At 40.1% G+C, this 27,566-nt stretch overlaps 1 protein-coding gene across 1 annotated transcript; it reads left to right on the top strand.

The window, feature by feature from the left end:
* The first annotated feature begins 565 nt into the window (after positions 1-565).
* Positions 566-23,945, top strand: WDR44 (WD repeat domain 44). Its single transcript, XM_038164525.1, has 20 exons — positions 566-716; positions 7,029-7,062; positions 9,512-9,586; positions 10,095-10,716; positions 11,317-11,447; positions 11,544-11,636; positions 12,569-12,705; positions 13,721-13,804; positions 14,105-14,211; positions 15,186-15,337; positions 16,757-16,895; positions 16,989-17,053; positions 18,285-18,398; positions 19,185-19,307; positions 20,167-20,358; positions 20,521-20,622; positions 20,882-20,997; positions 21,450-21,577; positions 22,291-22,422; positions 22,877-23,945. Exons 1-20 carry the CDS (start codon positions 643-645, stop codon positions 22,969-22,971), a joined length of 2,715 nt encoding a protein of 904 aa, XP_038020453.1. The 5' UTR covers positions 566-642; the 3' UTR covers positions 22,972-23,945.
* Positions 23,946-27,566: the final 3,621 nt, after the last annotated feature.

The following is a 27,566-nucleotide window of genomic DNA, read 5'->3' on the forward strand; positions in this document are numbered from 1 at the left end:
TATTTAATTCCTGCTGCCGGTTTCAAGCATTCATTGCAGATGTTAATGAGAAAAAAACGTTTAAAAAGTTCTTGTCATTTTATCTAGTAGACTATCTTCATTCTCACCTGGTTGTATCACAAAATCCTTTGGCTGGAGAAGACCCAGGTGGGGGTCGGGGTCTTCTCACAGGGAACCAGCAACAGGACAAGGGGACAAAGTCTTAAGTTGCGCCAGGGTAGGTTCAGGTTTAGGAAGAATTTCTTCCCAAAAGGGTGATCAGGTTGGAAGGGGCTGCCCGGGGAGGTGGCGGAGTCACGGTCCCCGGAGAGGTTTAAGGAAAGACTGAACGCGGCACTCGGTGCCATGGTCTGTTTGACCAGGTGGTGTTGGGCCATCGGCTGGACTCGATGACTCCAGGGTCTGTCCCACCCTGCTCGGTTCCGCGATTTTGGGATCCATCGGCCCCGCACGGGCCGAGCGGCGGCGGCTGCCCCTCAGCCCCTCACGGCGGCCGCCAGGGGGAGCTGCGCGGCGCGGGGGAGCCCCTCCCTCCCGGCCCTGCGCGGCTCCGCGGGGCGGGGGCGGGGCCGGGCCGCTCTCGCGATAGCCGCGCGGCGCCGCCCGGCCCGCGGTGCCCGGAGGTGGCGGCCCGGCCCGGCCATGGCGTCCGACAGCGACACCGAGGAGTTCTACGATGCGCCCGAGGACGTGCACCCCGCGGGCTCCCCCGCGCCGTGAGTTCGCGCCGCCCCGCCTGCCCTCCCTCCTCTCGGCGCGGCCCCGCCGTCTGTGGGCAGCTCCCGGGGGCGTGGGGGGGAAGCGGGGTCAGAGCGGGGCCGCGGCCGCCGCTGAGAGCTCGGGGTCCGCTCGGAGCGCGGAGGGTGCGGGCAGGCGAGCGGGGCTCGCCCGGCGCCGCTGCGGCCGTCAGAGGATGAGCTCATACCTGCCTTGCTGAGGCGGCGGCGGGTGTAGTGCTGGGAGGAGACGGGCGGAGATGGCATCGACAGAAGTAATCCCTGAAATGATAAAAGTAACAGATTTTCTGAGGAAGGGGGAGCGAGCGAGCTTCGTCAGCAACAGGCAGCTGTTGCTGCGTGAAGAACAACTTCTGGTGTGCTCCGTACTCTGGTTTTAGTAGTGCCTTTAATACTTCTGCTGTTTTTAATGGGGCTTGGACTAGATTATCTCCAGAGGGCCCTTCCAACCCTAACAAATCTGTGATTCGGTGTCGCTTTGATGCTTCTTGCCCTCAGCCAGTTGTCTCCAGTAGTGAAGATTTACCAGCGTTTTGTGGGGTGGATGCCCGTGCTGCTGCCTCAGAGCTCACCCTGGCACCGTGTTGTTGGTGTCAGCCAAATGTGCTCCCTCTCGTTGTAAATCTCTTTCTGGTTGTGTGCTGGGCAGGTTATGGCTTGTATCAGTTCTGGTTTTCGTGTAGCCTGGACCAAACCTCATCAATATTTTACGTGGTAGGATGAGGTTTCACATGGCCTGTTTATAGAGTAGTAGATATGGATTGTGGGATCCATTTGAAACTTTAATACTGGACCAAGGAGCTTGTTTTAAGCTGCGACTCAGTGGTCATTGGATGCCTACAAGAAAGGAAAGACTAGATCTTTTCTCCTCACCTTCAGATCCTGTAGTAAAGTTTTTCTGAGCTCAGCTGCTTAGCTGTAGCCTGGTGAAAAGCACATCTTAGCATACAGTTGTGCAAGATGTGATAAGCCAGATTCACAGTGCTTGTACTGAAATGAGGCTTTTCTCCAACTGCTTACCTCCTGCTAGGAATAGTGATCAACTCTTCTCTGTGTTGCATTAACTCAAAGTAAACAGCTGAAAACTAGAAACAGCAAAAACTGTTCAGTAAGTTAAAGCAGCTGAAACCTGTCAGGTTTGGGACAGGAGAGGGTGAAGGTGAGGGATTAGTGTGACTAGAGGCCACAGACAGGAAAGGGGAAGCAGACTGTTTGGTAGAAGTGAGCTGTTAAAGCTGCCCAATTGCACATGCACCTTTTGTCTGATACAGATCATGCCATGTGTCCTGGCTTTGCAGGTTGCCATCACCTGTATCTAAGCAGAACTTGATAATATGAAGTCACTCACTAGAAATTAAAGTGAAAGATGCTTTTAATTTCTCTAATCCTCTTCTATAACCTGTGGCAATGCATCATTGACTCGAGTCCATAGAATTCTGTGAGCCTGAGTCGAGTAAGGAGGTGATGTCCGTGAGCTTAGTTTGCAGTACAGCTACTGGTCTGTAATTCAGTCTGTTGTTGAATCTAACAATATGGACAGTATTTTCTCGAAATAAGCTTTGAGATTTCATAAGAGCTAATTTCACACATGCATTGGACACTTCTAGGAAGCAGCCTGGTATATTATTTTGCATGTATAATGATGTTGAGTTGGGACCACAAAAAAAAAAAAACCAACAAAACCTTCTTGTTGCAGACGAGGGAACTGAAAACAAGTACATGTTGCCCTCTGCAGTTTCAGATATTTCCTCCTGCATTCAGTGTTCTGATGATCAGTAAAGTCAGCTGTGAGTCCTTTTTGGCAGCACTAGTTTGCAGCAAAGCAGTGTAGATACATTTGCCCTCATTAAAAATGTGAGGTTTGTAGCTTCCTCCCTCCCTAGCCTTTGTTCTATGTGGGGAAGTTTAATAGCTGCTGATAGAGAAACTCTGAAAGTGGTGCCAAGTGTTCACGTCAGCTTGCTGACTTCTTTGCTGTTTACTTGCTTATTAAATGTCTGGTCTATAAGAGTGGAGTTTTCAAGTTGGATGTAGGCTCCCAATTCCCACTGTTAAGTCATTAAATTACTGATGCTTGAGTCCCTCTCAAGGAAAGCACCATATTCTCATCCTCAACCACATCTGTAGCTGGTGCTTTTAAAGAACTAATTAGCAGAAATTACAGAACCTGATGCAAAGTGTTTCTTTCAGATCAGAATGGTCTGAGGTGGTGTTCCTGGGGTAGACTGGGGTGATGACTTCTCTAAGATGAGGTGTGTTTGGAGATGTTCTGAGATTACTGTGTGCCCTCTGGTGAGGCCTGTGTTCTTCCCTTCTGCTCTAGATCTTGCCTTTTATCTGTAATTCTACTTTTGACATGTGGAGGGTGTCCATTTATTGGATAACTAGGTCCAGAGTAAAAAGGGAGAGGTAGTGTGACAGAAGATGCCCCTGTTTAACCTCTGTCACTCACTTTAAAAGCACTATAACCATGGAAGAATTTAGGGAAAGATGCTGAAATGTAGAGGCCTAACAGTCCCATGCAGGAGGATATCAGTTTTGACAGAAGAGAAGTATGAAGTAAGGCACACTTGGTTAGATGCAGGCACATGACAGACCCTCTATATTTTATTTATAGGAAAAGTGATCCACCCCCTCTGAAATCAAGAACTGTTAAACCTAATGATTTGGACCTCATATGCCTAGCAGTGGGGGGGCAAGTTTGTTCCTAGCATGCTTGGATCCTAAAAGTTGTTATGAGAAACCAAATTAAAGAGAGAGTGTAGGTAATGAGAAATGTCCTCTGTTTTGTTCAAATTCCTGACTTGTAACTTCAGTAGTCCTGTACATTAGAAGTTGCCTTGATGCTTTTCCTGAAGAACTTCGTGTTCTTCTATGTAGGGAGACAGCTAAGGTTATGTTGTGCCCCATGACGTGTGGGAGATTCTTAGTACAACTTTTGTGCGAGTGTTTTAGCCAACGTGCAAAGCTGATCGTGGCAGCAAATAGATAAGTGTTGCTTGTGTTCAGTGCTGCAGATGCATTTCTGCGCTCAGAGTTTGCTGAAGCTCCCACACAGGAGCTTCCCCAGGGCAGCCCAGACGTGCATTGCGGCAGTGAATCCCCGTAGGTTTGGAGGTGTGACTGCCATGCAGAGCTGCAGCAGGAGTAATTACAGCTTCCAGGGCAGCACAGGTTTGAGGGAACATTGTGTGCAGGGCAGCGGTGAAGGCAGTTCCTGGGCTGGCTGCTGAACCTGTGTGTTCTGTGCAGGGCACAGCTGCTCTGCACTGCAAACACCTTCCCATCTGCTCGCTAGCACACCTGCTGTAGAACAATGTACATCCTCCCAGGAGGGCAGGCACTGTTGGATTGGGATTTGCCCAAGGCCAGTACTCACATTGTTTTTTGTTTGAAGGGCTGAATGTTTTGTTTTCTGTCACAAAACTTAACAACAACATGTTGAAAATGTGGAGCCGCTTCAAACAGGTGCTGGGCTGGAGCTCCCTGATAGTAAGAACAGGAGCTTCCTGTAGTCTGGTCACTATCAGGATGAATTGGATAGTGGGATAAACAATTTTTTAAAAAGTTTCTTTGTGAGTGTTTTTGACTTTCAGACTAATCAGATATCAATTTGTGCAGATGAAATGGGATATTTCTTTGAATTGTGTTTAATCTTTGTAGATAACCTTGAAGCTTCCTTTGTTAAACTAGTGTAAAAGTGGTGTCATGTAAGATAATTTATAAGTTATGTGAAATACAGTCTAGAAGATGCATTGCTACCAGTTTATAAATCCCACTTTTTTGCAAATGTTCATACCAGATTAGTTTTTGCCTTATGTTTTCTGTGGCATATGTCAGTTTACATGTGCTGCCTGACCTTTCGAAGCCAAATCAATATTTGATCTTTGGGTTGATCTTATGTAAATATTTTCAGACACTGTTTCCACAGTATATATGTTTTTTAAAAATGCAAGGATTTATACACTGCATCCAGAAAACTAATGGGCTTAAAGTAAAGCGGCATGGAGAAGGCTGTAAGTTCAGGTGGTTGGGAAGACAAGACCATTCCAGGTTGGTGTTGAACTACAAAAGATTTCAGGTACCAAGCTGGCTGACTCTGTGTAAGTGTGGTAGCACATAAGCAGTAACTGCTCACGACTCTGGGAGCGATGCTGCTACAGACACACAGCTGGAGTCCTCTCAGGCAAGACACTGAACTTACCTGGCTGTATTACAAACTCTTCTGAAAGTGGGGGTTTTGCCAAACAGTTGTGGAAGCTTTCCAGCATTTTAAAAGCATTTAAATTCCATGGTAAAGCTTCTCCTTAATTGTGTGTGTGGGTTATGTCAAGCTATCAGCGCGATGTTATGTTCTACACCTGCTAGTTCTGTAACCTTTATCACTCAAGCACCTTTTCCCCAAGGTAGCTGAGTAGCCTGAGCGTGGAAAGTAACATCTGGTTTTGTTTGAGTGCCGATTTTCTGCAAAACTAATTAGCTGAAGAAGTCTGAAACAGTAGCAGTGTCTTTTGAACCTCCCATTTTGTGTAACCAGCTTAGGAATGAGTTGCCTGTATGAGAAGTGAGGGGCTAATTAGTGGGAAGTGTCACAGTAGAAAACTGAAATATCTATTTGCAGTGGGCGATTTGTCTTATTTAGGTTGTTAAGCGGTGTCTTGTAAAATAGGACCCTGGCTAAAGCCTAGGCATTAATGGTGTAATTATAAATATATTTCATTGTTAAAGGCATCTCATGGACATAATGAACTGACACATTTCTGCCACTCCTAAGAAAATCCAGAAGTTGATAGTGGAACTGAAAATGTTTCAGTAACCAGAAATCCCACACAGGCTGCGGCCTTTCCCAGCGATGCATTTTGTATTACAAAAATGTTCTTGTTTTTCTGGCCAAAATATTAATTTCTCTTTTTTTTTTTTTTCACATTGGGGTCCGAGCTTTCTAGGAGGATTATACCTCAAAACAGTGTCACAGGTTGATATTTGGACAGAAGCATCTCAGTGTAACATGTTAAATTAGTTGCAGTGATAGAGTGTTTATGCACCAATCCGCTGTACTTTCTTTTTTACTTAACTTTGCTGTATAAATGGGATATTTGCTTTTTTGTGATTAAATGCTTCCAGATGGGAAAGAGAAGAGCTGAAATTCTTAAAAAACAATTGGAAATAGCTGTGGTTTTTTTTTTTTTCAGGAAGTATTGTTCTTTAAAACGATTTTGGAGGCAGGAGGGGCAAATGAGGCTGAGATCTCAATATTTGTCTGTATTTCTGATGCCAGGTGATACTTGGGGTTCAGAGTGTCACTGATCTTGGTAGTCAGCTACGATCTGTGTGCAATCCAGGCAGTTGCTTTGGTAGTAAGCTTTTAGGGAATTAATCTGCAACTTTGTCTCTCCTTGTGACTGACGAACTGATAAAATCATAGAAGAATTCAGGGTGGAAGCAGCCTGGAAAAATCTTCTGGTCCAACCTTTCCTTTGCGTATCAGTAAGATTCTGTAGTCAGAGTAAGCAGTGTGACTTGATATTTAAATATCTTCCAGAATTCTGAAAGTCTTGTAGAAGATGTAAGTTCAGGATATAATAAGAGCTGACCATCCTCTAATTGAATTGACTTGACGAGAAGTAATTATTTGATACCATTCCCCTAAGATAGGCTGTTCTATCATGTAATTAGAGTAACGAGAGGTGGTGTGTGAGTGGTTGCTAATGCAAAGTCACTGTTTCGCTGTGGGTATTCTAGAAAGTAGTGCACACCAGTTCCTTCCTGTTACGATGTATTTTGTCTCTATTTATACCAAATGTCCTGATTAGAAACAAGATCTTATGTTTGCTGTAGAGTCTGAAGGGCAGACTGGCTGTGATAGTGCCAACTCTATGGATCAGGATTCAGGCACTTGATTTGCAGAATACTGGAATGTTTGTGCTTCTGCTCTCTGAGTGTTTTTGTTTCTTTAATGTCCACCCAATGCTTGGCATACACATGCTAATTTTGAATTCTCTGTAGTGCAAAATGTTTTTAGTTTTGTACTTGGAATAACATCTTTTTATTAGAAAAGGGTGATAGGTTAAGATTTGTAGGAGATTCTGCTGACAGACTCTCAGAATTTGTAGAAGCTGTGGATCTGTGTGTGGTATAGGGTAGGGAACTTGTATAGAAGTGATGTGAAAAACATTCACTTTGCTGCTCATCTAAATTATCAAGTATACGGTTCCTGCAAAGGAAGGCTGTGTTATAGACTGTTTAAGACAAAGCTGACTGTCTGTGAACTCTATCTTCTCTTTCTAACAGGTCACCAACAAAGGTTGGATCCGATGCAGTAAAGGTGAGTTTCTTCTTAAAACCAGTCAAGTGCTTGTTGATGAACACAGGGTTGAGTATTTCCACCTGATGTGCTACAGATGTGCTACAGTACCCTGACATCTGCACACACAGGAAATTATAGACTTTCCTTGTTGTTGGTAGCAATTGTGCTTGGCTTGAAATTCCAGCTTTCCTTTTATTTCGGCTATGTTACAGTGTCTTGAAGCTCATTTTATTCTGAAATGTGTATGTGCAATTTAATTAAGCTGTATGTGATTACTGAACTGTGCTCTTTCAACTGATTTGTGAGTAGTAAGCAAGCCTCTGTAGCCACCTGGCTTTTGGTCCTGAGTTATATTAAATAGTTGATTGTGGTTTCTTCTGTCTCCAAAATAAGAAAAATCTTAATGTTTGTACTTCAGAAGCCTCCCCTCTAGGTTATGTGAAGATAAACCACTATATTTAGCTTAATGAGACAGCGTTGCCACTTCCCACGCAGGTAATTGGTATTCTGTGCGTAGTGACAGCACGCCTGAATCCAGCACACAGTGAATAGGTGAGGAGCTGGAACCTTGTCCAAATAACACTCATTTCCTGCTCTCAGAAGGGCCAAAGGTGCTGCTGTACAACACTTCTGCCTAATGAAGGCTTGTAGGTTTGTCTGCTAAGTGTTGGGAAATCCTAGTGAAGCCAGTGTTTCTGAGCTGTCAGCAGTACTCTGCTCTGAATCAATAGTGTTTTAACAGTGACACCACATCTTGCTATGCCTCTTAGGGAACAGGCCTTACCCCCAGTTTTGTGTTCTGTTTAATGTCCTTTTAATTATTAAGTATTACATGTGTAAGCCTTTCAAGCAATATTGTTTTATCATTCTCACTAAGCTGTGTGCAATCAATGAACTTCAAAACTAACTTTAATGTCTTCATGAATTATTAGCTATGAAGTTCTTTCTCTATGTTGCTATTCGATTTTTAAATTTTTTGAAGTATCTTCCTAAATCACTTGTTCAAAGCTAGATTTCTGAAGGTGGAAAAAGTAGTAGCTTCTCTGCTTGGTATCATATCAGTTCAGTGAATGTGTGACTAATGGTATCATTTGTCTTGGAATGGGTAAGAAATATTTCCTAAGTCCGAAGTCTAATAGGTGTGTGAGTTTAATGTCAACAGAATTGGAAATTAATATAATGGGCTTCTGTAGGCACTGATTACACTTAAGTATTTATGTCATCATACGTTTGAAGATAAACTTTAATAATAAAGCAAAGTAGAGCTTGCATTTAGATTAGAAATGCTTTGTGGCAGGAGGGAGTGGAGAGGGAGGAAGAATTTTTCTGTAATTGCAGCTGTCTTTGCGCAGTATGCCATTTCTTTAGGTCAGAACTCTCCATGATGGGTGTCTGCAAGAGATTGGGGCAGGGAGGAGTTTCAAACATAATGCTAGGATGCTCTAGAAGTTCTCTTTGGTTGTCTGAGAGTCTAGACAAAGTCTAAGGAGAAATTTCTTAAATATCTGTACTAGACAGTCATTCTAAATAAAATAACAGGGACAGATGATTGAAAATACCCTGTTCTAGTTGGCTCTGCTTTGAGGGCTACTGGATTTCTCCAGATCCCTTCCAATGTCAAGGATTCCATCAGGTTCCACTTTAAATGTTGCTGATATATTTGCTTATGGACAATGTGATGTTGTGGCCTTTCATTGGACTAGATGGTTTTTAAAGGTTTTTTGTTTTTTTTTTCCTAACGCAAACTCTTTAGGATTCTAATAATTCATGTAGAAGAGAAGGGGTATGATGAAGTTCTTACTGGTCTGTATCACCTGAGGTTAAAGCAGCATCCTATGGTAAAAACTGCTTGTGGTTCTGAACCTAAAATTTTGCAGGAATTTATTAAAATGTTTACTCACAAATGAAATACTTTCAGCTTGTTTGGATTTTGGAAGGATCTGCATGAAGATGACTGATGGCTAAAATATACAATGTGCACTAGGAATAATTGCAGAATGTAAGATTCCGTGTTAGAACCTCAGAAGCATATTTGTGACCACTTTATAGAGCTGCCTGCCTTAATTTGGAAATTTCTAAATAGTGTCTACTATATGTGGCTGTTACACAGTTCTTGCATCCTTTCCTAAAAGCTGATAAAAGAGAAAATATTTTAATATGGAGTTTCCTTGCTGCAGATTATTACATGTGTTTATCTCTCTGAACTTCATGCTGCCTTCAGTTTGATTTTAGTTGAGGTTGCAGCCTCTCATATATGACTGCCTGTTTTGTTGCATAGTGTGCATGACTCTGAAATACTACTCAAGTGCACTGGGCATTACTGTTTAAATATCTGACAGCAGTAATGTGTGAAAATGTGTCAGATTTCTTTGTCCTTTATGCTATTTAATTTGTTGGAGCTTTATTTTTGTTAGATCATCTTACTGAAGAAGTTAGTACCATTGTCTTGTGACTTTTTCTTTTGTAGGATGTGGACAATAAACTACACAAAGCTGCAAATGAAACATTTGTACGAGAAATGAAACAAGATGATTCAAAAGAGGTTAGTTAAATGTTGCTTTGAGCTTCTAGCATCACACAAAAATATTAAATAATTTAATGATCAATATTCATCCTGAAACAACCATAGGTTATATCTGGTTGTTATTGTTAGTAAGAATGTTCATCTAAAGGGTAAAAATCAAACTAAGTGTTCTGAAAACGTATTTAGGATTCACCAGTTTTGAATTATTTGTGTAATTTACAGGATCTTATTTAGCAGTACGTGAGAACTCTGAAGAGTGAACAGCTTTTGTTTCCTAACAAAAAGTAGTTTTGTTTTCTCTCCAAGTTTATTGAAGAAGACTGGAAATTAGTTACTTTGTTTTATCTTCTGAATATGCCCATTTCTGCACCAAGGTTCTGGTCTCCTTTTTAAACCAACTGCATTTTGTATATAAAGCAACTCTTCAGTTGAAGAGTTCTTGTGGGTATTTGCAGGCTGACTGGTTTTGTGTACCCAGGAAGTGCCTGCTGGTGACTGGTAGAATGGTTTTGTTTTGTTTCTCTAGATTATTGACAGTATTATAGAAGAAAGCCAGAAGGCCCAACAACTAGAAGATGATGCTTTAGCTTCTAGAGGAAATGATCCAACTTCAGATGCAAATGCTTGGATTTCTGGAGCAGGTATCATTGGTGATGTCCCAGAAGTACTAGCTGCTAAAATACCATTACCAGAAAACACTAGAGAACCAGAGGATCAGAGTGTGTGCAAGGATGCTGAATTGGAGTCTGGGAAGCTTTTGTTTAGTTCTGACCAACAGGAATCTCATAAACCAACAAAAGTAACAAATGCAACTGACCATAAAATGGATGAAACTGAAGCACACGGAGAAACATCAAAAAAAGAGGACATAACAGACAAGAAAGAGGCAAATACTTTAGAAAAAGTGGCTTCAGATTTATCTACCAAAGACCTTTCTACAGCAGAAGAAATGCCCCCAGCAAAACCCCCAAGGCAGCTGACTGTAGAGCCTGACATTGTTGCGAGCACAAAGAAACCTGTCCCAGCCCGGCCCCCGCCTCCCACAAATGTCCCTCCCCCGAGGCCACCCCCCCCTGCACGGCCAGCTCCACCTCCCCGGAAGAAGAAGAGTGAACTGGATTTTGAAGTGCAAAAACCTGGTTTAGAAGGCAAGTGTTCTATTTTAGATGGGTTTATTTATCTACGGGGTTATTCTTTTTTGTGGTTCGAGTGAAGGATCGTTCGGCCCTGTGATTTTAGTTTAGGTGATAGTAAAAAAGTCCTTCAACAATCTTAGCTTAGTACAGTGAAGTAATACCCTTCTGCTTTACAAGTGTTCCTCATTCACAGACTTTCTTATAAGGTAAGACTTCCTACTGAAATAGCTGTAGCTACTATAGCAAGGAGAAGTTGACTCATCAATACATAAGCTAAAAAACAGTTGCTTCAAATAAAATGTGTGTGTGGTCTGTATTTGCATAGAAATGCAAGTCAAGCTGTAGTCTGAGGTCTTATGAAAATGAGTAGTCCTGGGTTACTAGGAAATGACTATTGAAAATAAGTAAATAAAGCTTAAGAGGCCTAGGTGTGAAGTCATGCCTGAACCTCCAACTGTACATGAAATACATAATTGTAAGTTAGATATGGTGGCAGTTGATCATTAAAAAATACCAAACTGGTCAGAAAGGGTGTTCAGGCCTGTAAGTGATGTTAGGATTTGATCCCTATGGCAAGTGTTATGCTCTTCTTTCTAATAAATCTCTTTTCAGTTTCTCGAGACAGCTTCACAGCTGGTGGTCTTTTAACTTCAAGTTCAGTGACAGAAGGTGTTTCCAAAGATTCTCAGCCTTCCTTGGATTTGGCCAGTGCAACTAGTGGAGATAAAATCGTCACTGCCCAGGTATTGGGAAATGATTGTGAGTCTGATGACTGGAACATTTTCTATTGCTTCAGTGATACAGTAGAGATAATGTAATCTGTGTCTGCACAATTTCAGGAAAACGGGAAAGCAGCTGATGGCCAAACAACAAATGAAGTACTTGGACCACAAAGACCCAGGTCCAACTCTGGCAGAGAGCTCACAGATGAGGTATCTATGGCTGTGGTCTGTACATGGAACGCCTTTGTGTTTGCTTTCCCTGTCTGGTAAACGAGTTGTTGTAGTCAGGTCACTCCTTGTTCTCTGAACCACTCCATGCTGTCACCAAGAATGCAAATACGACTGATGGCACAGCTTGCTTTGTCCACCTAAGAAATTTGTGTCCCCTGAGTCATGTGTGGCATTAGCCTTTGGAAGTGTGAGCTGTAACAGACCTGAAATGCCATCAAGTTCATGTTGGTAGCTATGCAAACACCTCAAAGGATTTTCGTGGGAGGAAACAGCAGCAAACCTGGCATTTTGTCATGTGTCTAAAAAGGGAAGGAGTCAGCAATAGGAAAATGATCTTCCTCATGCTAAAAAATAGTTTCTTCAGTTAATAATTCCACTAGTCCTGATGATATTTGGCTTTTGGAAGTAAGTTTTCATTTATGTCTATCACTGTACAGCTTTTTTTAACTGTTACTGAACCTTTGTAAGCATTCATGCGATACTCCAAATAAACCTTTTCCTTTGTGGTGCTAGTCAGTTCTAAATTCCTTTTCTCCCTGTATGTTAAGTTTGCCTTTGGCTAAACCTAAGATACAGCAGCTGGAGTAGGAAAGGGGAAGACTGCAATGTCTTTTAATTACATAATATATTTGATATTAGCATGAAAAGTGTCAGGCAGTCGTTGATGTCTCTATAGCTGCATTTTTGATTTATAAAATTGAAGCTTGTGATATGTAACTGTTCGTTTTTGTGTAGTGGTTGATAATGTTTGCACTAACATGCTAGTTTAAACTTAGTCTTCGCAAAATAAATATATAGTGAGCTACAGAATTTCCCATTAGATAAGTAATTTGCAAGTTTTGATGATTTCTGTTTTGCTCTAGGTTTTCAAGTCTAATCAAGTTCTCTTCACATCTTATTTTTTTCAATAGGAAATTCTAGCAAGTGTAATGATAAAAAACCTTGATACAGGTGAAGAAATACCTCTGAGTTTGGCAGAAGAGAAGTTGCCAACAGGCATTAATCCCCTGACTTTGCATATCATGAGGAGAACTAAAGAATATGTCAGGTATGAATCATGAGAGCTTTCAGCTCATGAGATGCTGTTACTCTCGTGGTTTTTGCATAAACGGAAGCCGCTCTTACGCAGGTAAAAAGAGCCCCAATCCATCTGTCTGACTAATCTGAGCTGATTCCCAGTTCTCAACGAACCAGGCTCATTATTGATTTCTCTCAAGTTAACTAAAAGTCGCTGATTTTGCTGGAACTTGACAAGCAAGTACATCTGAAAATCCACTGATCTCCAGTTAGCCTTTGATGTACTAAATGTCATTTTTATGCTGAATTAGACACATTTTACGTTCAAGTACTGGATGTTGTTCATGCCACTACCTCCTATAGTTTTTTCAGTGTTTCATAGGAGACTGTTTCTCTGAAGATCTGTTGTCATTAGTGCAGCTGACTGCTTTGAGGTTTGCCTGTTCTTAATAGAGCTTTAGATCCTTCTAATGTGTAAAATGGAATCTTTTTGCAATCTTTGATAGAAAAAGACACATGCTTAATGATCAGAAAATCATGTCAGTCTAGATGTTTTTTTCAAAGGCCCATATGAATTTATACATCACACAGCTTCTAGGTTTTTTGCATTGGTGTATTATTGAGAAGCTCACTTTCTAGAAACTCTTTTGTGAAGAGACTTTTATTTTAGGATTAACAACTATTAATTTATTTGATCTGTGGAAAGCAAGATATGAGAACAAAGTGGCATGTTACCAGTTCCTAGTAATTTAATGCGTTTTGTCTGCTCTTAGCTTTCAAAGTGTCATTATAAGCTTAAGTTGGAAATTTGTGGCAGGGAATGATACATCTTTGGCACCTGCAGAGTGTATGCAGCTTTAGTATCAAGATGCCTAAGAATTGAAAGACCTGTTTATTATGTGATTAAAATAATGTCCCTGTTTTTCCAGTGTGTTACATAGAGGAATAAAGATGAATCCTAAAATGCAGAGCTGACTTTACTAATGTTTCACTCAATTGAAATTCATTATGATATCCCATTAAACAGTCACTTCTGTATTTCCTAGTAATGATGCAGCACAGTCTGATGATGAAGACAAAATGCAGACACAGCAAACTGACACCGATGGAGGGAGGTTAAAACAGAAAACGTAAGATGCTGTTTTATGTTTTTTCCTTTCTCTAGAAAGAAAAAAAGATATTTTTCTAAGCTGAAGCTTCCCTTCTGACTACTGATCAAGTTACCTTTCAATAATCACTTTACAAGTGATGCCTGATTTTACATAAGGTAGCTCTGTAGCTCTGTGGTTGAACTGAAGGTTGCTTATTTTAAGAAGCAGTAATGACAAAAAATAAGGTTGCATTACAAATCAAAATTACTGATTCATAGTAGCAAAAAAAAAAGACAATATTTCATTATTATGTGTTGAAAAAGTACCCTTGTTTTTAAGGACTCAACTGAAAAAGTTCCTTGGCAAATCTGTGAAGAAAGCAAAGCACCTTGCTGAAGAATATGGCGAACGTGCTGTTAATAAGGTTAAGAGTGTTCGAGATGAAGGTAAGTGACAATCTTTTGTTTTCTTTTTTTTTTAATAGGATAGTTGGTTTATCCTTGTGCTTTTAGGACTCAAAGGTGGCAGAGGAACGTACACTGCTGCAATCTACCACTGTTCTACAGTTGGTGATACATTTTTTTTTAGAGTTCTACCTTGTAGCTTAGTAGGCATTTTGAGATGACCAGGTTACAAGGATAAATTCTTGTAAAGTAATAGCTGAGAACTATTTCAACTAAACCAGCTTAATGCTCTGGTTTTTTGTTGTGCTGTTAGAAAGAGGTTTTGATATCAAAACGTACACATTTTTGAAAAGTTACTCTAGCAAAGGTAGAAGTGGGGATTATCTTCATTACTTTAGTAAATTTGATTGTTTTCTGGCAACCAGTAATACAATTCTCATCTAGCATGAGCTCCTGTTAGATTTCCCAACTGCAGTTGAATCCTCCCCATCTTGTTTCATCAGTGTATCTTTTAGACAGACTTCTAGTGCTGCAGCAAGCTGGTGTAACCACAGCCTGAGAGAAGTGCCATGGAAATGCTGCACTTCAGTGTCTTGTGTCACCACTGGATATTGGCCACAGCTCTTTTGCAATTCTTTTACTTCATGGGCAAATCACCAGGCCATTGCAGTGTACTCAGAGAGAAAAAAACAGTAGACTCATTTCCAGCACACATCAAACTGACAGAAATCACTCAGTGCAGGATCTCCTGAATGCAAGACAGGTGCCAAGAAAGGGGCAGAACAAAAAATTGGTAGCACTTCTTATTTTCAGTGTTCAGTGTTTGGAATTGCTGTAGCCTAAAATTAATGTAGATGTATTTTTAGACTTTAATGCAACACTATTCTTATTATGCTTTAAGATCTTTAAATTGCCTAAAGCAATTGTCTAATTCAAGACTAATCCACTACCAAAAAGCTTACTAACATATTAAATGGGTGCTGCAATATCTAGTGCTGAATTTGTGTTCCTCTAAGTCTTTCACACAGATCAAGATGATCCCTCTTCCAGTGATGATGAAGGGATGCCCTATACAAGACCAGTTAAGTTCAAAGCAGCACATGGCTTCAAGGGACCTTATGATTTTGAACAAATTAAAGTTGTTCAGGATCTCAGTGGAGAGCATATGGTAGGTCTCAAATTCCATCTGTGGTTTTGCTCAATCTGTTCAGCCTGAGAGTCAACTTCTCATTTTCATCTACTTGCTGACCTCCAAAAATGACTGTCAGGTTTATTCTCTGTGGAAAAACTTCATTCTGGAAAATAATAGTCTGGCAAGAAAAAAGAAAATTTGGCTGGTTTGCCCAGATCTTCAGGGGGTAAAAATCATGTAGATTCCTAGGCATCAGGGATTCTCCAGAGCCCTCCTTTGAAGAGTTATGGTATCAAGTGGTATTTGGTTTTTTTAGTTGCTGCAGTTACAACTTTAGGCTGAAATAGGCTATTTTCCTTTATCAGAACTGAGCACAGAGCAGCAAGCCTGACTTGCTCAGCAGTAAATAAATTAGTCTATTAGACAGATGAACACAATATTGAACAGAAATACTTACTAGATTTTGGAGGCAAAATCGGGAGACATTAATGGAGTATGTGGTTCAGAATGATAAGGTGGGGAGAAACCAGGATAGGATATTGCAGAGATGCCTGTGGAGAATCAGGCAGAAAAGCTTCTTATTTATCACTGTTTGAAGTGTGCGTGCTTCCCTATGAGTCTGAAATACATTCTAGTATTCCTGATTTCCCAAACTTCTGCTACAGCAGCTGTCTGACATTGGAAGCAGTCCTTCATCTCTAAGTGTTGGGCTGAGGCTAATGACCTACAGCAGTCAGTGACCAGAGATTCCAAGCTTGTCATCCACAGCTGAACTTCCCATTCCTGCTGGTAATCCATGTTAGTTTCCATCATGCCAATATTTGACTTCTTAAACCTAGGAAATTCCTCCAGATTGGTGGAGCATGGTGGAGTCAAATGCCTAGTAGTTCTTTATCCAGTAGCAGGAGGAAATGGGATACTGCTTGTGTGGTTATGTTTTATTGACTAGTAACTCTTTGGACTTGGCAATGAAGAAAGAATTATCAGAGACTTCGCAAAAGCCTCATGCCAATGATGAATATAACAATTATATGTAGTACCCATTTTGGTTGCCTGTTGGTGTAACCAGTCACAGTTTCTACTTTAAAAAAAGCATGCAAACCTCAAGTGCAGCTACAAGTACTTGTCAGATCTACAAAACAAACAGGTGGTTCCAAGTCCCTCAGGCAACTGTACAAGTCTTATATGGAATTCTGTGGTAGTGCTGACCTCCTGTAACTCCTCTCTTGCAGTCATCTATCTGCCCTGTGGGCTTTTTCTTTCATACTGTTTTTGCACATGTTACACAATCCACCAGCCTTAACAATTACTTATCAGCATTTTGATCTACAGTTTATTTTACTTGTGGCATCCTGTGTGTGTCTAAAATCTTGTCAGTTGATGTTGTAGAAAGTCTTTTTGGTACACAGAAAAGCACTTTTTGTGACTTAAACAATCATCTCTTTATTTTGACAGGGTGCTGTTTGGACAATGAAATTTTCTCACTGTGGTCGATTACTGGCATCTGCAGGGCAGGACAATGTAGTAAGGATATGGGTTTTGAAGAATGCCTTTGACTATTTCAATAACATGCGCATGAAGTACAACACAGAAGGTACCTCTGTGCATGGCTGGAGCTCTGAAACAGTAGAAATTCTGGGTATTTGGGAACTTGATGCTGATCATGGTGTTTCTGTCTGTGTTCCAGGCCGTGTCTCCCCTTCTCCCTCTCAGGAGAGCCTGAATTCTTCCAAGTCTGACACCGATGCAGGGGTAGGTACACGAGGTATTGGGAGGGGAAGAGATGATCTGGTTTGTAATGCCAGATCTTCATTGTTGATTTATCCAAACTCACATTAAGGAGTTCTTGGCTTGTGTCTTTTTGTCACACTGTCAAATCAATAGATGTCTTCAATTAAATATATTAATTCCATGTACATGGGGTGCAAGCAAGGAAGCCCATCACTGAATTTAAAGCCTTACAAAATCTGCATAGCTGTGCTGTGGCCTCCTGCCAGAGGAGATTGCTGAGTGAATTGCTAAGAGGAAAAACTCTACATCATTGAATTTCCTGTCTTAGTGTTTTATCTCTGACCATTACTTGTGGTTAACGTCTGACTTGATGTTTTTTCTGAGGAAGGCCAAAGTGAGCAATGGGACTCTGAAGAAGCATAATGATATCTGGCAGATTTAAATTTTTCACATCTGTGTAGAAAAAACTGGAACATGACTGAAGAAAAGTATTCAGACACTCTTGCAGAGTTTCCATATACTGTAGTAAACCTTGCCATTAAAATGAATGTATTTAAGGTGGTTTTTTTCTATTTTTGGCTTCCAGCAGTATAAGAAACAGATGACAAAATCAGGATTTAATTGAAGATCTTGGCAGTACTGTTATTTAGTGTGTATTGTTTTGGCAGAGGGGGAAGCAGAGAGGCCAGTAATTGTTCTTTAACTCATGTAAGTGAGTGGGCTTGCTAAGCCACACACAGCAGAGATGCTGTTTTGAGTGGTTGGGTTTTGTTGGGTTTGGGTTAGCTTTTTTTCCTGGAGAGGTTTTGTATAGGAACTTCTAGGGCTTTTTTAAATTATTGTTTTATACCTGTTAATTCTGAACTGGTCTCTTACTAGGAAGTTGTTGTTCATGATATGCACTAGAAACTTGGAAACCTGAACTCAGTTTATATTCTGAAGTGGAATGCAGTTTTTAAGGTTGATATACTTTGTTCCAAAAGCTTATCTTCAGGTGTTTGCTTAAATTGCTGTCAAACTGATCCCATGGAAAAAGAGCTGGAAAATGGAAAATTTAGAACTTCTTAATTTTGCACTTCCAGGATGATGATGTTTCACAGCCCATTGTACTTGACATTTACTTTGGTTGTTTATTAGCACAATATTGTTTGTTCAAATTGTTATTGTCCTTATACTTTTTTAAGCAGTAAGTGCCTCATGGTAAATTTTTCCAGCTAATATTTGGTAATATTTCTGTACATTTCTCTGCTAGATTTGCAGTGGAGTTGATGAAGACCCAGATGATAAAAATGCCCCGTTTCGTCAACGACCATTTTGCAAATACAAAGGCCACACAGCAGATCTTCTTGATCTTTCCTGGTCTAAAGTAAGGCACCTTAATACAGGCTACACAGTTCTTCTATGTTTTCTTTATTTTCTGTTGTCAGTTGCTACTGGAACCATACATTTCAACAATATGAAATGATCCTTGAAGTTAGGAGAAATTTTGTACAGGCAACATTTATTCTAGCTGAAATAGTTGGAATCAAATGAGCAACCATCTTGTGCTTGTGTTATTAAGAGTGGTCTTGAAAAAAACCTAACAATTACAGTTGTGTATTCAATAATGAAAGTAAATTATTTAGAGTGGGAAGATTTTCCATTGAGCTGTGTGGTTTCTGTTGTATGGTGTTACTGCTTTTCCTGTCTTCAGTGTGCTTCGCTTTTTGTACAAAGTGACCACTTTCTGAAGTTGCTGAACACGTCCATCTATTTTAAAATTAAAGAGTTACCTCGTTTCACATCAGACTTATTCAGATAATTCTCCACGTGGGAATGCTGTTGTGCTTTTAGGAACACAATCTGGTTGAAGCATCTCAGGCATCTCTGAGGTCTGTCAAGCCATTTCTTCTCTGAATACTTTACCTACATTCCAAGTATTCATTTTACTGAGATTCTTCCAGAAAATTTTCTGTTACTAAGAGTCAGTGGACAGCTCTCAAGGAAAGCTCTGATCAGTAATGGTAATTTGGATAAACCTTTTTATCTTAAAATATAAAGTATTGAATTTCATGGCAGCATAGCCTTGGTAAGGCTCTACCAATCAAATTGCTTCTGTATTTCCTGTTACTTTTGTGTTTGTTAATAACTGTGGAATTCTCTTGTTTCACAGAATTACTTCTTGCTTTCTTCTTCCATGGATAAAACTGTCAGATTATGGCACATATCAAGAAGAGAATGTCTTTGCTGTTTCCAGCATATAGACTTTGTCACTGCTATAGCTTTCCATCCAAGGGTAAGTGTAACTGCCCTCTTACTTCTAGAGAGGTAGAATTTAAAAATACAGCATTCCATTCCTTTTTTTTAAATTAAAAAAATAAAATTATTGAATAATAGAGTTTGTGCACTTCAAAAATATGCTTTGTGAAGTGGAAAGTGAATAGTCTGTTGGCTGTACCATCACAGCTGGTATAGTGAAGAGTAACTTTGTGAAAAGTTAGAATTTCCAGTGAGGGATATTGTGATTAAATATTTGTGTGATAAAAAATGTAATGATATTAAACAGATTGTCCAGAGACCACAGAATCCTAGAGAATTTTTAAAACTTGACAGAGTATAACCCACTACAGCCTGATCAGACTTTTGGAACTGTCCTTGCTACAAGCAGGGGAGGTGGATCAGAGGCCTCCAGAGATTAATTTCAACTTACTTTTTATAAATTTTAAAAAATACTGTAATCTAGTATTTTCCTAATATTATTAGAAAATATTATCCTAATATTAATAAAACTCAAGTGGAAGAACAGTGTTTGTCAGTGTTCCCTAAACATACAGAACTAGTAGATATATGGGAAACCATGAAAGGAGCTTTCAGCTCCTGGCAGGGTGAGTGTTGAGAGGGTAGAGACTACCTGTGCTAACAGTGAGCAATTTTCTAACCTGAGGTGTAACTGCATGTGTGTAATCTTGTCAAAAACTTGTAAGAATTTGAATTCCATTTGCCACAAATTTCTTAAACATTATAATCAGCTTGTCTGAGGGTTCTTATTGGGAAATTCTGTAGAGGAGCTGTTTGGAAATGGGGTGGGAAGGTTTTAAGGAAGGTAGAAACTTACTCATTGCACAAGTGAGATTAAACCTTGTGTGTGTTCTCAGGATGACAGGTACTTCCTAAGTGGTTCACTGGATGGAAAACTCCGGCTCTGGAACATTCCTGACAAAAAAGTGGCATTATGGAATGAAGTAGATGGGCAGACAAAATTGATTACAGCTGCCAACTTCTGTCAGAATGGCAAATATGCAGTCATAGGCACCTACGATGGAAGATGCATCTTTTATGACACAGAGGTAAACCAACTTTGAGGCTGTGGATTTTTTAATGTTCAATAGCAAACAGATTTCGAAGTCATGGTTATTTAAATACCAAGAAACAAACCTGTTAGAGCTTGAAGCAAACAAATGTTTTTACACAATTGTTTCAGTTTGGGACCCATTTTGATATCTTTTCAGCACTTGAAGTATCACACACAAATACACGTGCGTTCTACCAGAGGTCGAAATAGAGTTGGAAGAAAAATTACTGGCATTGAACCTTTGCCAGGAGAAAATAAGGTACTGTCTTTTAGTGCAGTTGTAGCCAGTACTGAATTCTGATATTTATATCTAATGCTTAGTAAGTTTGTGCAAAATCTTTTAACACTACTGAAATGAGCCTTATTCATTGCTGATCTACGCTAATACAATACTAAGTAGTGGTAAAATAGAATATATATTCTTTTAATGATGTTATGCTCTGATTAATGTGCAGGTGAAAAAATGGTTGCAGATGGCTAATTGTTTCCACTCCTAAATTTATTTCTTTCTTTTCTAGATACTAGTAACATCAAATGATTCCAGAATCAGATTGTATGACCTAAGAGATCTGTCTTTATCTATGAAGTACAAAGGTTATGTCAACAGCAGCAGCCAAATCAAAGCCAGCTTTAGGTAAGATAGTTTTGTAACAATGGAGTCGTTGGATTTGGGAAATTTCTGTGGCTGAAGTATGGAGGGTTTTGTTTAAATAATCTACATTGGCATGAAACTGAGCTTCTGAAATATCACTTGGCTTGGAATGCAAAGGTAAAAAAAAGACTCTGGTGAAGAGTGATGAGCTGGGAGCTCCTGTGGATGAGTGAATGCATTTGCATCCTGTGGACAGGGAGATGTGTGTCATTACTCTTGCTGTGAGGGCAGGAACTGTGCTACAACTGAGGCTGGATAGGACCTTGGGAGATCATCTTGCTCAGCCCTCCTGCTCCAGATAAATTTCCCAGATTAAATCATCTCTGCTTACTGACTGTAGTCTGGTTTGTGTCAGAGTTTAGAGATGCAGAGCTACTGTAATGCATGCTTGAACAGATGAGAAAAGTAATGTTTTTCCTTCTTTGAATCTTTAGCCATGATTTTACCTACATTGTAAGTGGTTCAGAAGATAAATATGTCTATATTTGGAGTACATACCATGACCTGAGCAAGTTTACGTCTGTAAGAAGAGATCGAAATGACTTCTGGGAAGGCATTAAAGGTAAAAACCTTTTGGTCTTTGTTTTATCAAAGCTCATATGATTTGAAAATTGAACTATTTTATTTGCTGTGCATTTAGTGTGAACAAATTCTTAGCAGGATGCTTGGTAATTGGTGGCTTGTCAGGAATCCTTGTTCACAGGAGACTCTCTTTGGGATGGCAAGAGACAAAGTAGCTTAGAGTTTGTCCAGCTTCAGTAAGAGATTTTGAATTAATGTGATGTTTTGCTGGCTGATTTTAGAAATCAAAATAATTATCAACTCATTATCCTTTATGGAAAAGTGACTTTGAAAAGAAATGCAAGCTTTCTCTTTCACAGCAGGCTAAAACTAAAAATGGGTGGGGAAAAAAGTAGCTCTTTTTGAAAAGAAGTGCAAGCTTTCTCTTTCACAGCAGGCTAAAACCAAAAAACGGGTGGGGAAAAAAGCAGCTCTTTTTTATCTGCTCCACATACACACTGTTTTTGGTAAATGTGAGCCATGTTCATATCAAATGTGTTTTCGACCTCTTGCCAGTTAGTTTTGGGCACTTAGAGCATCTTCTGAAATCCCTAAGATTATAGAACAATGACAGTTGTTCCTTGAATTTGGAGTTTACCTGATGGCCACTAGCACTGAGATTCTTGTGTATTTACTAGAAGTTCTGCCTGCTATTCTTGTAAAAATAACAAATTCTTGAAACAAGGTAATCAAAATTGGGTTGTCTTTCTGAAGCGCACAATGCCGTCGTCACCTCTGCAATCTTTGCTCCAAATCCTGGTTTGATGGTGTCGCTGGAAACTTCTGAAAAGCAAGAAGCTGAAAGCAAGGGAGAAGATTGTGAGCTATCAGACACCATACCCTCTGGTAAGCGTTTAAGGTGAACTCTGCTTGCTACCATGGTATGGGCAGGAAAATATTATGAATGCTTTTGATCTGGGTGGGGGTTTCTTGAGAAGAAGAGTTCTTGCAGTGGCCTGGGTATATATTCTGACTTAGCATTCCACCTCGAACATTTTGGCAGCTGTTGCATTCTTAAAAGCTGAGGGAGGATGTGAGATGAGGGGTACAGTTGCCATCCTAAGTACTTTAGGATTGTTCCTTTTACACTGGAGCTGTTAGGAGGTAGAGCTGCACCAACTATTAATGAAAAGGCTTCTTTCCTAGAAATGCAGATGTTTCTTGAAGTATTGGCTAGAATTCAAAAATATGATAAAGGAAGAAGGGTATCACAGTGAGGTCATATATTTTAATGAGTGTGATTTTTATATATGTATATTTTTTTTAAATGAACTAACAGTCTATTCTCATTCTTGTTAAGGAGCTCTGAAGACAGATCACACAGAAGTGCTTTTATCAGCTGACTTTACTGGAGCAATTAAAGTCTTCATTAACAAAAAGAAATATGTATCTTAGTTGGTTTGCAACTGACAGCATAAAGCTATGGTACTGTGGGATTAAAATTCCATAAATAATGCAGGCAAAAGCAAAGTATCTAATATAATAATGTTACAGGCTGATTTATTTTTAAATCTTTATTTTAAGGCTACTCAAATATTGGATCTTTGGAAAGCAGTGTGCCTATTAACACCTGGGCTTGTAGGATAGAGAGGCATGTGTAAGAATAATCCTGCCAAACATTAGACTGAACTCTCTACAAACAGTTGTTTTGCCATGTCATTGTGAACCTGCACAGGTTTCTGCACAAAATCGTGTCCACACATGTGTGTGCCTTTTGGATACATGCATGAATTGGAGCCTGCATCAAAAGCATTTTAGTGGTGCTTGTGGCCACTAGATGTCAGGAGCTGGGGTGGGAAAGGAAAGCTGGAAAAATGCTGAATAATGTAGTCTGATCTTTGCACAAAATTCCATTTGAGAAAGATCTTGAATTTGTAGTAGCTAATATTCAGAGTTTTAAGTTATGCAAGTTTTTGATGGGTCAGCAACCATGTGTAAATGTTTTTATAAATTTCTCAACTTCAGGACGTGAAAATTTTTTTGTTGTCTTTTAATTGTTGTGGACTTTAGATTCCTTTCTTATATATAATTTTTTGCACACTGGAGCACAATACTTGTGTAAAGAATTCTCTCATTCCGTGTTCACGGGCACCAGGATATATTCACCTTCCAGATAAAATTAAGCTGCATTAGAAAGTTCTTATATTTTACAATTATGTAAAATAAACTGTTTACATTTTTTAAGCATTGTAGCTTAAAGTTTTAAGTTCTTGTTTGTTTAGTGCCACTGAATTTTGAAAGTCTTTGTAAATATTCATACAAAACACCTATGAAGTAACATTCTGGGCATCATAACCCATGAAATGTTATTGATGGTCAAATGTTTCAGAGAACAAATGTATCATTAAACTTGGTCACACACTTGGAAATTGTTGTTTCTTTTCCGTTTTGATTTGTTAATATGCCTTTTGCCTAAAGTAGTTTTGACCTGCTTCTGAGATCATTGGTCCTGCAAGCACTTGTTACCTTCTGAGTTGTGTATTTCCTGATCTTGTCACACCTTTATTTCTAAAAGAATGGAGTACTGCAACTGGATATAAAGTAGAATTAAGAGTAATTATATGATAGTTTCACATGAGGAAAACTTCAAAAGTGTGCATAGAATCTTCTCCTTCCCATTAGTGGAAGAATTAAGACATGGAAAGGCAGGAAGTGAGTCTCACTCACTATTTAATTCTTTTCTAGTCAGATGAATTTGGCTATGACTTTGTATAGAACTGTCTTGGACAAGAAAGGCAGTTGCAAGGGGTTTATTATCAGTCAAAATAGATACAAGAATGGTACACACTATACAAAATTATCTTCAGTTAACACAGTTGGGTGAATTTGACTCGGAGTTGAAAATACCTGCATGGATGAAACAAGCTAAACTCTCTCAAGGTTCTTTTGTTACTTTGAGCTCCACTGAATTGACAGAATTGAGGAGGTGGCACAAGAAGACATTTGGTTTGTGACTCCAAAAATCTGTTTCTATAATAGATTATAGAACATATATAACAGATATGCAATATCTGTGTAGAAGACTGTAACTGACTGAGATTTCTGTGAGCTGTTCCCAGACACTTCTAGGGTTTGTTACTGGTGTTCCACATATTTATTGACTCATTAAGTTAAGAAGCTGCTTTATGCAGTACAATGCCATCACTTTGCTTACAGGTACCTTAATTCCAGAGTCTTGGCACATTGTGGCTGTCCTTTCTCTGGAACTAAAAGTCCAGACTGGAGAAAGAGGCATATGGGCTTAGCATTGGGGGTTTTGGGTATGCTGTTTTTGTGTGTGTGCTGCTCTTCCACTCCTGCTTTTCCCGTATTATAGTTAAAATAGTACATGCAGAAATTAGGAATGAGTAATAGGAGAAGGGAGCTATTACTAGCTGCTAAGAAATACATGGAAGAGGATGGGTCAAACCCAGCTTTGAGTGACTGAAGACCTGGCTGCTGTCAACATGCAGTGTTGGAGGTACATGTGGGGCTCAGGGACTTTGGGAGGGGTTCCTGCCACATGGCTGGCCTGCATTTTGGCAGTTTTCACATGTTCTAGGCAAAATCTCCTCTGTAACTTCTTAATGATCTGAATGATTTTGAGGTTTTTTTTCAATGTGACTGCTTTGGAGATATCAGTTGAACTGTTACTCAGGTGCTCATTAAAAAAGGGTTATTTTCATTATTCAGGCAGTAAACAAAGCTGATATTGAGGAAGATTGACTTCCATCTATCTTCATATTTAACTTTTCAGCACTCACAGTTCTGATGTTCCTCTGCATTGATCTGGTATTCTCAATGCTTTTTCCCCAGCTGAACTGTTCTGCTCAGTTTTGATGGTTCAGAAATCAGTGCCTCTTTCCCTCTCCTTCCAAAAATTGTGTTGGTTGAATGCTGTTCCAGTCTGAGTGGTGCTGTGTCCTGCCTGGTCTCAGCCACTGCTGGGTCTGGAGTCTTCTTTGGTACCTTATGTGCTGCCTTCTGCTTTTGTGCACAGCCTCCAAGTTCTCCTTGCAGGTAAATGTCAATTTCTCTGCCAAGCCTCTTGGGTTTAGTCAAGTGCCTTCAGTGTCTGTAGGCCAGGGAGTGCCCTTGCACTGCAATGATGTTCCTGGCTGGAGCACAAGCACAGCATGGATGGATATCTGTGAAAATAAAACATTTCTCTTGGTGCAGGAGGGTTCTTCTCTCTGGAGTGTTTTTTTCCAGGGGGCTCCTTAACAACCTCTGTTAAAGAACAAAAGGTTGACATTCATGTCATCAAAATTCTGCTTACAGAAAGTGAGAATTCCCAGGAGGCAAAGTGTGGAATTGCCATTGCAGAGGAGCCTTGGTGCAGGAAATGTGAATTAACCCAGCCACGTCCCAAGAATCAATAAAATGAGCTGAGTGGAGTGTCACGGATCTTCAGCCCCTCATTTCTGCTGTAGCTGGGTCCTGGCAGCTGGGTTCTGGCAGTGAGTGGCTGTGGGTGGAAACAAAGCTGTGTCTCTGCTACCTTTGTCTCTTTCAGAGCTGGGCACCAAGCCCAGTGTACGTACAGGGGGACAAAAACAACAGATCGAGTAGCTGAATCATGCTAAAATTTGATTTCTAGATGCTGCGCAGGTCGTGTTTTCTGAAGTTTAAAAGGGGGGGGGTGTCTTTGTTTCTTTTGGTGAGATTCTTTAGGGTTTTGGTTTTGAACTGAAAGCAACGCTGAACTCTGCGACTGGCATGATTCTAACACTGTTAAATGTATGAGCATTAGCCATAGGCACAGCAGAATTGATTCATCAGTCATGGAAGGCCACTGTGCTTTTTTTTGCCTGTCATTACCAATTTGCTGAGCACATGCTGGAAAATGGCCACTCTTCAAATGAGCCAAAGTGAACCTGTAAGGAATGCTAAGCCATTAACCTTTTGAGGCAAATGTACCTGCTGCTTCTGGCTGCAATATCAGCAATGCAAATTTTCTTGTGTTTTATCTGTGTCTGTTTTCTAGGTGTTTTCTCTAGTTTCATGTGAGACCTTGTTTGTTTGAGAGCTGCTTATAAGCACATTGCTTCATTTCGTGAAAGTGGGAACAAACTGGGAGGCTGTAGGGAACTGTTGGCTGGTTCTGAGGATGTGCTGCTGGAGTCACGAATCCATGTTCTTTATGCTGATGTCTACATTTTCTTTCCTAGTATTTTGCTAATAGTATTGGTCTCCTGCTAAGATGCAGGGGAGGCTTTTCAGTTCACATGGTTAGAAACTGATATGTGCTCTAGTGGTGGTGCTTCAGGCTTTGGTGTGGAGTTCTGCTCAGACTATAATGCTCAGTAAATGGAGCACAAAAATTGAGTGAAGCCAAGTGCTATGTACAGAACAGCACACAAAAGGCCATTCAGATAGGAACACGACTACTTGTTTAAGCCTGTGGGTAAATTTGTCTTTAACTGCAGTAAGAGATGAGCACATGTTTAGAGCTGTGCCAGAAAGTTTGTTTTTCCACTAACCATAACTCCTTTGATTTTTGTAGGGCTCATGCATAAATTTAAATCTATCCTTTAGTACCCTCCTGAATAAAGGCTGGTATTATATTATGGTGATTAACAGAACAGCTTGTTACAGAATCACACGTTACTCGAGACCCAGGGAGTCCTCTGGAGCTCTAGTCCAGTCCCCTCTGCTCACCCAGGTCACAGCAAGTTGCACAGGCCTTTTAGTATCTCCAGGGATGGGCACTACATTTTTTGTAGATAACCTGTCCCAGTATGTGACCAGCCTCACAGAAAGTGTTTCCTTGTCATCTTCCATTCTGCTTCCACTTCCTCTGTTTGCATATCTAAATACCCCAATGCCATTTTTGTCTGTTTAGACCTGCTGGACTTTTCTTAGTTCAATTTGTGCCTGAAGTTTTCAACAGACACTGTTTTTATGGAAGTAACTGCTCCTTCCTTTTGCGGTCTGAAAACAAATAATGAAAAGCAGTAACAAAGTAAGAAAATTTGAAAGGGTGAGAGATTATTTATTGACCTGTGCAG

This window comes from Motacilla alba, chromosome 4A (assembly GCF_015832195.1).
Source record: "Motacilla alba alba isolate MOTALB_02 chromosome 4A, Motacilla_alba_V1.0_pri, whole genome shotgun sequence".
Lineage (NCBI taxonomy): Eukaryota > Metazoa > Chordata > Aves > Passeriformes > Motacillidae > Motacilla > Motacilla alba.